Source organism: Puntigrus tetrazona, chromosome 25, assembly GCF_018831695.1.
Source record: "Puntigrus tetrazona isolate hp1 chromosome 25, ASM1883169v1, whole genome shotgun sequence".
Classification (NCBI taxonomy): Eukaryota; Metazoa; Chordata; class Actinopteri; order Cypriniformes; family Cyprinidae; genus Puntigrus; species Puntigrus tetrazona.
The window spans coordinates 8,122,298-8,135,216 of record NC_056723.1 but is presented as its reverse complement, the minus strand read 5'-3'; the positions used below and the strand labels follow the sequence as shown (position 1 = coordinate 8,135,216).

Sequence of the window (12,919 nt, the reverse complement as noted above, 5' to 3'; positions counted from 1 at the left end):
ATTTTTTCAAACAAGAAATTAAATTTGATTAAAACTAGAAAACCTATTCAGCAAAGATACGTTAAAATGGATCAAAAATGTCAGCATGATATTTGTGCTACTACAAAAGAGTGTTTCATGTAAATCCTGTTGTTTTGACATTTCCGTTCATCAAAGAGTTCTGAAAAACAAGCAACACAATTGTATTCAGGTTTTATAATAATAAATGTTTTGTGAGTACTAAATTAGCACATTAGAATATGGAGTAATGCTAAATGTTTTGGATGTCATAGGAAATTGTAGGAGATAAAATATATTTAAATAAAAAAAACTTGCTTGAAATTGTTCATATAAATACAACTTCTTGTGTTAAACACTAATAGGATTTATGGGAACTTTGACTTTGACCAAATCAGGAATACTTTAACCACTCCCATATCTCATATCTGAGGAGTCTTCCGTAAATCAAAGTACACCTTTATTGGCAGTCAGCTTTATTTACAGGCATTCTAGTATCGTCTTTGTTTTCTTAATAATCATGGCCACAAAAACATTTTAAAATGAAGATTGCTGCAAGAGTTGTGTGTTTGTTAGTTATTGCTGCCGTAGTCTACAGTCTCTTGTACATGTCATTTATCAGACCGGTGATGAATAGTGACAACAGGTCACAAACGCCAGAAAACTTGGAGGTTCTCAGAAGACTGAAGAGAATAGAAGATCAAGTTCATAAAATAGGTGAGTTTGCGAATAATTTGAGAATAATTTTTCTTCATTATCTCAACACTTAAACTTTCATTTTCAGCCAGAGTAATAGAGGTTAAAAATCAAGAGGTCAAAGAGGCTGTAGTGGAACAGAAACTTACAACAAAGAAGCTGTATCCACATTCACCTCTCTTCAGTTCATGGGGAGCTGAACTCACAGAGAAGGAACAGATGGAAGCAGAGAGGCAGTTTCAGGAGTTTGGATACAATGTGTTCCTCAGTAACAGATTACCATTGAACAGAGCAATCCCTGATACTCGAAACATCAGGTAACTGCTTTACAACTGTTAGTTGAATATAGTTGAACATATTTCTATTTTAATGTATAATTTGGTATATACTGTATATATATAAGTACATTGCATAAGTATTCATACCCTAAGCTAAATATATAGCTAAATCATCTTTACAGTCTCAAGTCTTTTTTTTTGTGATGCAACATGCTTTGCTCATCTGCAATTTGTCATTTATTTGCCACCATTCTCCTCTCCTCTTCACCTCTCAAGCTCTGTCAGGTTCGATGGAGGCAGATGCACATGTTCTAGAAATATTTGATTGGGTTCAATCCTAGGCTGTGACTGAGCCACTTAAGGACATTCACAGATTTGTCTATAAGCCAATCTTGTTACGCGCTTAGGGTCATTGTCCTGTTGGAAGGTGAACCTTCTGCCCAGTCTGAGTTTCTGAATGCTCTGGACTGGGTTTCTCTTTAAAACTAATTCTATTTTTTGCTGCACTGAGCATTCATTTCTAATGAGTCCCTCAGTCCCTGCCACTGAAAAACACAAAGACACCAGCACACTTTACTTTTGGGACTGTACTCTGCAGGTCATGAGCAAAGCTGGCTTCCTTCAAACATGATGCTTAGAATCGAGGTTAATCAGTCCAGAAAATCTTGTGTATCAGAGCTTGAGGTGCTTTTTTGCAAAAAGTGTGTTTTCATGTGTCTTAACCGAGGATCAAGTCTTACCACACTGCCATAAAGTCCAAACTGGTACTGTTGTGATGTTTGTCCTTCTGTAAATTTCTTTTATCTCCACATATGATCAAGAAGCTCTACTAGAGTGACCATCAGGTTCTTGGTCACCCCTCTAACCAAAGCCCTTCTCCATCAGTTGCTCAGTTTGACCAGGAGGCTATATCAATGAAGAGTCCTGGTTGTTTCAGTCCTGTTTCTCAGTTCTTCAGGCAGTTTCTATTCACTGTAATGTATGTTTTTTGTTCTGATACGCATTATTTGCCACAAGTTCACTTCACTCTAAGTGTAGTAAAATCTACCATCAATATGAATGCTCCTGAGCTAAATTTCAAGATAAGGGTATGAATATTTATGCAATGGAATCATTTTAGTTTTTTATTTAATTTTTAATTAAGATGTTAAAAACCTGTTTTTTTTGCTGTACAGTTATGGTGTATGGAGTGTAGATTGATGTGAAGAAAATGTAAAAAAAAATAAATAAAAACCTGAAGGGGTATGAATAGTTTCACAAGGTGCTGTATTTATATTACAGATGTAGTGTGAAGATCTACCCTAAGGACCTGCCAACAATTAGTGTGATTCTGATCTACTTTAATGAGGCTCTGTCAGTCATTAAAAGGGCAATCCGCAGCATCATTGACAAAACTCCTGCTCGTCTGCTAAAGGAGATCATCCTGGTAGACGACTACAGCTCCAATGGTTAGTTTTGCCCTTAATATTTGTAATTTTAAATGATTTGATATGCTTCCCCCCCCCTAATATTATAATTCATTAAACTAAACAGTTGTTGTTAAGCATAAACAATATAACAATTTGTTTTCCGGTGCACACTTTTTAATTTCTTGGCAGAGGATCTGAAATTGGCTCTGGATAAATATATTGATGTATTTAATAAAGACAAACCTGGCTTAATCAAGAAAGTGAGACATGAAAGGCAGATGGGGCTTGCTAAAGCAAGAATCTCAGGCTGGAAAGCGGCCACAGGTCAGGTGGTGGCCATTCTGGATGCGCACATTGAAGTTAATTTGGAATGGTAAATATTAGCCCAGGCTTAGTAATTAAATTAATTAGTTGAGTAAGTAATATCTTTGATGAATATTCATTTAACTGCACTGTTGTTTTAGGGCAGAGCCACTACTTGCAAGAATCAAAGCAGACAGGACAGTAGTGCTGTCTCCAGTGTTTGACAATGTGCGTTTTGACACACTGGAGGTTATTGAGTATATTGCATCTGCTCATGCGTTCGACTGGAACCTCTGGTGCATGTATGAGTCCTTCCGGCCAGAATGGTACAACAACAACGATCCATCAGTACCAGGGAAGTAAGTAGTCTACCTTTTTTCACTAATGATAATCACCTTCACTTCCTATTGTTCGTTTTAAATGCCTCTGGAATGTGACACATGCAATTTTAAAAATTAAAAATCATTTTCAGTCAAGTCGAAACACAATCAACCTTTATCCGTCTCCAGCCAATACAATGATGTTAAATGATATTAAATGAATCAGTGCCTAATCGGTTGTGTGAACTAAATCTGTATTTTTGAATGAATCGGTACAGTAAACAGTACATTGATTATTAGTGTTGCTTAAATTTTATAATTTTTCTTTTTAAACTTTAATCAGTGTTTTTAATGAATTGGTTGAGTGAATGATACAACATTTATTAAAACAACAGTTTTTTTTTCCTCAACAATTTAACATACTCATGGATCATTTTTGTCATCAAGCTGGGAAAGGAAGTACTGTAACTGCTGCATAATGTGTAAACTATTTCCTTAATTTATTTCATATATAAGCTAGACTGCAATGGAAGCTTTGATGGATTTTTTGCATCCTTAGGAGTCCCTCAATCATGGGTATTCTTGTTGCCGATCGCCAGTTCCTGGGAGAAATTGGAGTTTTGGATGAAGGGATGACAATTTATGGCGGGGAAAATGTTGAACTTGCAATACGTGTAAGTCATTAATAAACACTGTGGCACCAAAAGAATGCATTTGCATGAAAATGATTTGATGAGTATTTGTCATCAGGTCTGGCTCTGCGGTGGGAGCATTGAAGTGGTGCCGTGTTCAAAGATCGCTCACATTGAAAGAGAACATAAGCCATATTCACGAGATCTCAGCAAACCCATGCTCCGAAACGCCCTGAGAGTGGCTGAAATCTGGCTGGATGAATACAAATCAAATGTGAATATTGCCTGGAATCTCCCTCTTCAGGTGAGAGGAATAGTAAACATTGTTTCAAGGTTAGCACAAGCGGAAGCTGAATATTAACAGTCTTTTCACTGATTATTGTCATATCAGCCTGGACCTGGTTGATAAAACAACTGTTTTTTTCCCCCTTAGAATCATGGGATTGATATTGGCAATGTAACTGAAAGAAAAATGTTACGAGAGAAACTTAAATGTAAGCCCTTCAAATGGTATCTGGAAAATGTATATCCTCTCCTAAACAGCTGGGAAGACATAATTGCTTATGGTGCGGTAAGATATTATTTCATACTTGCTCAAAGTCTTCTTCTAAAATATAGATAATATAGATAAAGTTTATTAGCTAGTTGGTCCATCTAAACTACTTGTATATCTAAAATGCCGCTGTTTATTTCTTATGGCAGCTGAAGAATAACATCAAGGAAAAATACTGTATTGATCAAGGTGAAGTTCCTGGAAGTGTACCTATTCTGTATGAATGTCATTACTATGACCCTCAGGTACTGTATGTGAGTGTGAACCGTTGCTTTAAGTAACCGTATCCAAAAAGCACTCTTCATTTGACTGTCTCTCACAGCATTGTTATTACAACCGTAATGGAGAGATCTACATCGGAGGCATCAAATCTCACACGTATAACTCGAACCGTTGTCTAATGGATTCTGGTAGTGGAAATACACCAGCATTGCATGACTGCAAAAATGCCAAGGAGAAAGGACTGGGGATATACTGGGACTTTTCTCAGGTAGCTACAGTCCTGCACTATTTCACAGCCCATTGCTAAGCATTTCCAAATGCGTGTTATTTGGTACTGGTATAACCACAGAAACATTTTTAAATGCATTTTTAGGGAAGTGCGATAAGGAACAGAAACACAAATCGATGTCTTGAGATCGGACAAGGGGAGGATTCCTACTACCGTCTTATTTTGCAAACATGCACAGGGCAAAAATGGACAATACAACATGTTATCAAAGACTTTTAAAAGGATATTTGTACAGAAGCGAAAATAAAGTAAAAGTAAATAATATAGTAAACGTAACAACGTGTGTACAAGTATGTGAATGGAAATATGCATTTGATTGTGTTCTTTTTTTGAATTCTTTTTTATTTGATGTTTAGGTCATGTTGAAATACATAGGCCTAACATTTCAAAATGTTGCTCAAATACAGTAAAACAATATTACACAATATATGTCGGTGCACAGCATAACAAATACAAACGCAAGATAATCATTAAAAAAAATACTATTCTAAAATACTATTCTTCCATTTTCAGTGGAGTTTAGCACGCAAAGGCAATAATAAAAACGGGATCAACGCAAAAATTGTGAAAAGTGTTTGATTACTCAGATGTAGGCCTGGTGTGTGCGTGGCGCATTTTATTTCAGCCATTCTCTAGCATGAAAAACAACAGCGAGAGGGCGCAATTTTCAAACGAGTATCTTCAGTCTCTTAGCAACGTGTTTGTTTACGGTTTTCCCTGGTTTTGTGACCTTCGGTAAGTCGATTAAACACAGCTGGCTAAATTAAAGTGGCGATACACAATGAACGAAGTTGAGCTTCTGTCAGACCGAGTTGCAGCTGTTCAGCTCGAAAGGAGGAGAAACAGGGAGCTGCAGCGCCGAGAGAGGATCTTCAGTGATAAAGTCCGCACGATTGGAGTGAGTTTGTTTGGTGGAGACTACTTCATACAGCCGTACACTGCATCTGCGAGCTCATTTGTTGATTTCTCTCTTGGTCAGGTTGACAAAGATGCTCTCGACCACCAAGTTAAAGAACTAAGAGAGAAAGGCCAACGCCAAGCGAATGAGTTTAAAATCTATGGTGAGTTTTGTATACTGTTTTCTGAAAAAAAAGCCAAATTTAAGTTTTAAAATTTAAATAGCAAAATAATATTTCAATAGGTTAAGCAAAAAGTCATTTTTGTGATATTTTGGCTGGAAACAACAACAAAAATTAGTCTTGAAAAGCATTCTTTGCAGTGTAAGGATTTATTTTAGCTGAATTATTATTAGCATTATATTATTTACTCGTACAGTAACAAATAATAATAATAAACCCAACGCAATTCACATTTGCATTGAACTTAACCCGTTTCCTTTCTTTTTTTTTTAGCTGATGAGCTGCTGTGCGGTGATCGTGTGGCTTGCGTGCTGGAGCAGCGGCAAAAGAAAGATGAGCGTCTGTTGAATGAAGCCATTGTGCATTTCAGGCAACACTTTCAACAACCTGCCAGTCGGCGTGAGTTTGATCTGAACGATCCAGAGCTGCTGAGGAAGCAGGAAGGGGTGCGGATACTGCCGGGGCTTACCGGAGAAGATCCGGCCCAGAAGGACAGGCTGAGGAAGCAGCAGGAGCAGCTCAGAGCATGGTCCCTACAACAGCAAGACGAGCTAGAGCGAGCGAAACAACAGTTACAACAAGAAAGTGAGTTCCTTGGATGAACGGGAAGCCTTTCTATACGAGTCACAAAAACCGTCTTGAATGTTTGGGGCCAAGCCTACTGGGGCCCATGTTCTTTCTGAAAAGGTACAGTATAGTGAATGAATGCATTGTATTTCCCAGACCTACTATCAATGTTTTATTCTTTTACAAACTATATAGTGCACCAGTATGATCAAAGCAGACTGGCTCTAGACGACCAAGCTCTTGAATTGCAGAAGATGGAGGAACAAAGCAAGAAGGCTGCAGCCATTGCCACCAAAGACTTTAACCTCATTCTGGTGAGACACTAAGTCAACAAGTTAGGCTTTAAATCCAAGAACTTTCAGTACGCTCAATTAGCCGTCATTTTCCTGTTGTTCCTCGCTGTTTCTTGAACGCAGGCTGCAGAAATCGCTAATCGACGTCTACAGGAGCACCATGAAGAAGAGGAAAGCAACCAGACGGACATCCTGAACCAGCTAAATGGAGACCTGCTGATGGAAAACCCTGAGCAGAATATTAGTGTGCTGGGTCTGTCTCGCCTGCGCAGGGAGTATTACAAGGGAATGAGTCCTAAGGAGCTCCAGCAGTACACACAATACCAGCTGCAGCAAGCAGAAGATAAGAAGGTAAGGCCCAACACTTGTACTTTGTTTTATTTATTAGTAAGTAACAATAAATGGCACTTCTGAAATGTTTAAAACATTGAATTAAAAAAATATAAAATATATAAAAGACATCGTCAAAATAGGTCATGTCCCAGCAGTGGATTAGTTGTAATTTTACAAAACTGCGAAAACACTTTGTTTGCGTCCAGCGGATACTATCCAAAATGGTGCTACGGAGATTAATTGTTGAATAAAGTTGTTATTTTTGTAGCATTTTCGTAGCTTTGTAAACTTACAGTTAGACTATTTTGACAATGTCTTTTATACTTTTCTGGGCCTTCACAGAGTTAATAAAGAATTAGCAGTCAATTGTTTTCCATCTAAAATATCTTAAATTGTGCTCCAAAGATGAATGAAGCTTTTACAGGTTTGGAACGACAAAGGATAAGTAATTAATGGCAAGATTTTTATTTAGTGAACTCATTTAGTGATAAGAACCAAACAATTGTGTGCAGCGTGTTGTCGTGAAGCAACGAGAAAAGGAGCTTCAGGAGCATCAAGAGCACATGACATCTGCCCGTGCTGCGCTGCTGCTAGAAAGACGGCAAGCACGCATTAATAAGGAGCTGCGCAGGGCAATGGACAACACCAACGCAAAGCTGGCTCAGGCCCATGATGCTCAGTGAGTTAAATAGGGTTTGGCTGATTATATATGATTAGCACACCTACTAATAAGTCAGTGGACTATACAGCAGTGTTATTGTTAACTGAAACTCTTAAGTGATTTCATTATTTGAAAAAAAAAAGATTAAAATACTTAAATTAAAATATTATAACTGAAATGCATTTTGGTATCAAAATTACTCAAACTAAAACTAGCACTCTTTATATTTACAGGAAGAAACATCTTCAGGATGTTTACACAAATATTCCAGACGAGCGCTATTTTTCCCAGTTTAATACCAGCAGTAGATAAACATTACAGAGGGAACCTGAAAGATGAACACCATCAGGGCTCAGTAACTGAGGACAATGCAACGTATCATTTTACAGTAAGCCTTGGCTTTAAATAGACAGGGGGACTCCTCTCGAAGTGTTTTGGAAAGCTGCACACTTTTTATTGGGTCAGTAAAGATGGTGAACATCGTATGGATTTTTTTTTAACATTCATGTTGTAAACAAAATAAGTTGCATATTCATAAACAACTGGAATCAGGTAACTTACGTCAGCCTAAAAAGGTTAAATAAAAATAGGACACCCCCTGAAAATAGTTTGTTCTTTCATTGGATCAGGCTCGGTTTAGCATTAAATGACTTGCTCACCAGTAGATCCTCTGCAGTAAATAAATGAATGAGAGTCTGAACAGCTGACAAAAACATCACTATAATACACAACTCTTGTAAACTTGTGATATATAAATATGCAGTTTTTGCTTCACTGGATTTATTGTGGATTATTGTAATGTTTTTATCAGCTGTCTCGACTGAATTATTTTAAATTTATTTTAATCTACTTGGTAACACCTACATGTTGTGTGACTTCGCTGTCATAAAAATATAAAAATATAAAATCTTGATTAGCATTCACAAAACTGCTGTCATCAGTATGAAGGGTCAGGCTCTGGACTGGAGTCCTCCATTTTGTTTTGTTGGAAGTCAAGATAATAAGTACACCGATTTGGCACCAGATGGCAGCACAGGCCAGTTCAAGATCATACATTCAGTTTTTCACATCAAGTAACAGCTAAACTGCAGAATTCACACCCTAGTATGTTCACCAATATGACGAACATAAAAGGGAAAACATCTTGTAAAAAATGCCCTTAGAGCATGTTTAAAACATCCTGATTTAGAGACCACCTGTTGAAGGAGTCTACAGTAAACTTTCAGAAACAAACTTGTCCCATTTTATCAGCAATACCTCAATAGCCTTTTTCTTATTTTGACTTGGCAATGAGCTGTACCTAGAAAAAAAGAGTGAAAGATTGTAGATTATACTTATGCTCGAAAAACTCACAAACAAATCCTAAAATATGACGGTTGTAGTTACCTGAGGGAGTTTATGACCAGCTCTTTCAGTGTACCTAAATTAAAGCTCATTCCTCCAAAGCCCATGAAGGCTTCATAGAAATCATGTGAAAGAGCAGTGGCCCCAAATAGAGCTGGATCATCAGAGCTGATCACTACAGGGTGACCCTCGGCCATCAGCACCGCCACTGGGTGGTCCCGCAGGTCTGCGACCAGTTTCAACACCTGACAAACAGTTATAATGAATATTTTCAAATAAGTGGCTATTCGGACAATGAAACATAAATATAACAAAAAGCGTAGCATAGTGTAGCATGTCATACCTGATTTGAGATTGGACAGACTTCAAGTGGTACATTCATCTTTCTAGACATCTCTTTAACTACAGGATGACGTGCCAAAGCAAAGCCGTGACCTATACGTGTGGTGTTGAATAGAAGAGCATCCATGAGGTTCTGATCGACATCTGTTCCCTGCAAATCTGTGTGGGGAAAAGCGAATAAGCGACGTTACTATAGCAACAGTAAAAAAGAACAAGCACTCAATCTTTTTGAGCCTAAAGGACGACTTTGAGTTACACTGCTTTGTAGCAGATGAAAGAACCAAGATGTCAAAAGAAACCTGTCTCTCCTGCGTGGAAAAAGTAGGGCAGGTTAACACCCCTGTCTTCAGGTAGACTCAAAGCGTCCTTGAAGTACCATAGAGGTCTTCCAAGGTCTTCTTGTCCAACCTGGAGTTATAAAGCAAATGTTTTCTTCAAAGTTTATTCACGAATTGTGTATCTCAGCAATATGCTCATCATATACTCACAAAGTCAAAGCCTGCCATGATATCTGGAAAGTTCCTCTGTAGAGTCATCGCTTCCTCTACTGTCTTCACCGCCTCAGTTGCATTTATACCCCTAAGAGAAAAGGGAAATTAATTCTGTCAATTCAAATCAAGTATTTCAAATATATATCAGATAATGTGTCATGGTTTTTAACAAAAATATAAACCACAACAGTTTTTTTTTTTTTGCAGAAAATCAGCATATTAGAATGATTTCTGAAGACTAATGCCATCGCAATAATAATTTACATTCAAATTCACATTCTTTCTCTTACCTGTGGACTGTAAAAATCACCCGAGCGCCAAAGAAATCTTGGTAGTTTGCTGTAAATCTTTTCACAACGTCTTGGCAGGCCCTCATGCTCCAGTCCTTATTATTAAGTCTGCCATCTAGCTCATATGTCTTAAATTATAATAAAAACAAGCACATATTAGTATTTACAATTTTAAACTGAATTTCTTTGTTTTTTTAGGGTAAAATAATTCATACCAATGGCAGCAGTGCCCTGATTTCCACATACATGATATTGTCCTCATAAAACTGTCTGAGACCTTCATAGAGGTAGTCTTTGAACACGGGTGCATAAGTGACCAGCCCATAGGCCACTAAGAAAGCCTGCTCAAATCTCTTCCACACAGTATCTTGGCTAGGATAGGCTCTGTCTGGGTCCTCGGTGAAGAGCGTGAGATTTCGAATGAAACTGTGGATAGAAGTGAATATTTGAGACAAATATCCATCACCTACGGTTTCAGATTCAGTGTGTTATACCTGTTGTCCAAATCAGTGCTGTTTTTAATCTTCTCCCTGAGGGATCTGAGCAAAATCCATGAGGAGCAGCGTGGACGAGACGCAGGCTGTCCAGAGGAGAAGATAAACTGCACGATCTGCTCGTCTGTGAAACACACGTAGCAGTTCTCTCTGTAGGTCACGTTCTTCACCAGCCAATCCACGCTTACCATAGCAAAGTCATGAACATGCAGAGCCGCACCTGGACAAAAGAGATCAGATAAATCATCGTTTTTAAGCCTATGTGGAGTTTAAATTTTCATAGTACATGTATACATTATATAGTTCTAGTGTGATTGTTTCTTATGCTCATATGCTGCATTTATTTGATCGAAAATACAGTAAAAAAACAAAACTCAAATGTCTTTTTAATATGAATAAATTTAAGAATAATTTATTCCTATGATATCAAAGCTGAAGTTTTCAGTGTAATATGCTGAATTGCTGCTCAAGAGAAAATTTGTATCATTGTTTAAAAAAAGCTGTCCTGATTATTTTTGGTGGAAACTAATCTTTTTTTGTATAAGATTAGCATTTATTTGAAATAAAATACTGTATTATTGTAACTGTCTTCATTGTAATTTTTGACCAATTTAAATTAATAAAAACATTTTTGAATGAATATATATATATATATATTAAATAAAACATGCTTATTATTTTTTTTTAGAGATTGTTTTATATGTATGTGTGTGTGTGATTATATTACTGCACCTTTAGGCATCTTCTGAAGCAAACTAAAGACCGGACTTTGATCAATGACATGTTTTGCCTTGAAGAAATGGATGGACGGTGGGAACGGTCTTGCTTCCATATCATACCGCTTCAGTTCCTGAAGCTTTTCGTCAAGCAGTTTTTCTCTCTCGTTCAGTGTTACGTTGCCTCCTGTCCGTCTAGACGCCTCCAGCCTTATCAGAGATTCCCGCTTCCTGGGATCTGGTCCACAGTTGCATGATGTACACCACAGAAACAGCATCCACATCTGCATCAGGTCTCTTACTGACACTGAAAGCATGGCTGGGATGTAATTCAACCAGAGATCCTCTTGCTTTTGGTAAAAAAAAATAAGTACAAGTAGCTGGTTAATTATTTAATGATGCACAAAGTTTTTTTGTTTGTTTATTATCCAGTGAGCGATATGATAGTCTTTTAATACTAAAGGGCATTTAAAAATAAATAAGTCAGAAGTCAATGTTTTTAGTTACGGTGTCCATTTGTTGTCGGTCAATTAATTTTTAGGTAAACACAGCTAAATCTAAGTTTGTAGACATGTTATTTGCAAATGCACTGGTCTAACATGATTCATTTGTAATAGTCATGTCCACTCGTATGTAGAAAAACCTATATTTTGTGTAAATCATTTGTAATTATAACATTCAATTTTTGTTAAAACACTCACAAAACGGAACATTAGTCAGCTGTTAGTTTTGCATGAATGCATTAACAGAAAAGGGGATTTGCCCACTGCTTGCACTTCTTTTTTAACTTTCTCATAGATTTAAATTAAAACCGGTTTCAACCTTTAACCACCAGTTTCAACCATTTCAACCTCCAGTTGTCCAGCTGCTGAAAACTGCTTCTATAAGCGAAGTATAAAAGTAAAACATAAATACATTTAAAGTACCTATCCTGCAAGAAGAATGTGGCCATCTGTTACAGACCCAATCAGTTGTAAACAACTCACATGACACAGGGGCCCGTCGAGCAGCACTCAAACTATTATCGGTCACGTTTTCTTTATAACGCTAGTACAGTTCGACCAAAAACGTCCCGACACGCCTTTCGAATTTCGTTCGACTGAATTTGCTAATGAATAACTGTCTTATAAACAGCTTTTGCCAAGCACGCATTAAACCGCGTTACTCTAATAAATTTCAAATCAACTCGCACAAAATAAATATTCCACGACACAATGAGAAGTAGAACAGGTCTTACCTGAAAACAGAGTCCACCGTGTCTCTAAGGATACACCAACCCGGCAATAAAAAGACGCGAGCCTGAACGACTTCTACCGACTTCCACAACAGAACGCCATCAGAACGTCATGTCCCTTCTTGAAGCTCATTGGCTCAGCTGTGTGCCAGTGCGCGTGGACAAAAGACACGCGGAGGACAAAGACTTATCAGCGAATTCTAAAACTATAGAATACATTAAATTAATTTCGGTCTTGCTTTTTATAGATTCAAAGTCTGTAAGACCACGAGTGAGGACTAAGAGAGCGAAATCTTTTACTACTGCCATCTCCAGTGAGGTCTCTGAATCCTGACTGAAATGTTTGAGACTTCTGTGAGTACACTAATACAAGCGA

The 12,919-nt window shown here is 37.5% G+C and overlaps 3 protein-coding genes across 5 annotated transcripts; 2 read left to right on the top strand and 1 right to left on the bottom strand.

Annotated features, from left to right (window-relative positions):
- The first annotated feature begins 441 nt into the window (after nucleotides 1-441).
- Nucleotides 442-5,261, top strand: LOC122331008 (probable polypeptide N-acetylgalactosaminyltransferase 8). Of its 2 annotated transcripts, none has more exons than XM_043228423.1 (11): nucleotides 442-714; nucleotides 782-1,010; nucleotides 2,253-2,419; nucleotides 2,570-2,753; nucleotides 2,845-3,042; nucleotides 3,563-3,677; nucleotides 3,754-3,939; nucleotides 4,069-4,206; nucleotides 4,338-4,433; nucleotides 4,511-4,678; nucleotides 4,784-5,261. In XM_043228423.1, the coding sequence occupies exons 1-11, from the start codon at nucleotides 540-542 to the stop codon at nucleotides 4,916-4,918; spliced, it is 1,791 nt and encodes a 596-aa protein (XP_043084358.1). In that variant the 5' UTR covers nucleotides 442-539; the 3' UTR covers nucleotides 4,919-5,261. The 2 variants fall into 2 exon arrangements, with proteins under 2 accessions (XP_043084358.1, XP_043084359.1); XM_043228424.1 differs by lacking the exon at nucleotides 442-714 and adding an exon at nucleotides 1,857-1,950 and having other exon boundaries at nucleotides 908-1,010.
- Nucleotides 5,262-5,392: 131 nt separating this feature from the next.
- Nucleotides 5,393-8,655, top strand: ribc2 (RIB43A domain with coiled-coils 2). Of its 2 annotated transcripts, XM_043228427.1 has the most exons (7): nucleotides 5,393-5,597; nucleotides 5,679-5,760; nucleotides 6,052-6,363; nucleotides 6,541-6,659; nucleotides 6,762-6,989; nucleotides 7,484-7,650; nucleotides 7,866-8,655. In XM_043228427.1, exons 1-7 carry the CDS (start codon nucleotides 5,481-5,483, stop codon nucleotides 7,942-7,944), a joined length of 1,104 nt encoding a protein of 367 aa, XP_043084362.1. In that variant the 5' UTR covers nucleotides 5,393-5,480; the 3' UTR covers nucleotides 7,945-8,655. The 2 variants fall into 2 exon arrangements, with proteins under 2 accessions (XP_043084362.1, XP_043084361.1); XM_043228426.1 differs by having other exon boundaries at nucleotides 5,393-5,760.
- ada2a (adenosine deaminase 2a) lies at nucleotides 8,063-12,695 on the bottom strand. The gene is made up of 10 exons (XM_043228425.1): nucleotides 12,547-12,695; nucleotides 11,326-11,659; nucleotides 10,594-10,813; nucleotides 10,315-10,525; nucleotides 10,100-10,227; nucleotides 9,807-9,897; nucleotides 9,618-9,726; nucleotides 9,320-9,477; nucleotides 9,019-9,221; nucleotides 8,063-8,932 (listed from the first exon to the last, which is right to left on the bottom strand). The coding sequence occupies exons 2-10, from the start codon at nucleotides 11,624-11,626 to the stop codon at nucleotides 8,842-8,844; spliced, it is 1,512 nt and encodes a 503-aa protein (XP_043084360.1). The 5' UTR covers nucleotides 11,627-11,659; nucleotides 12,547-12,695; the 3' UTR covers nucleotides 8,063-8,841.
- Between the last annotated feature and the right edge of the window lie 224 nt (nucleotides 12,696-12,919).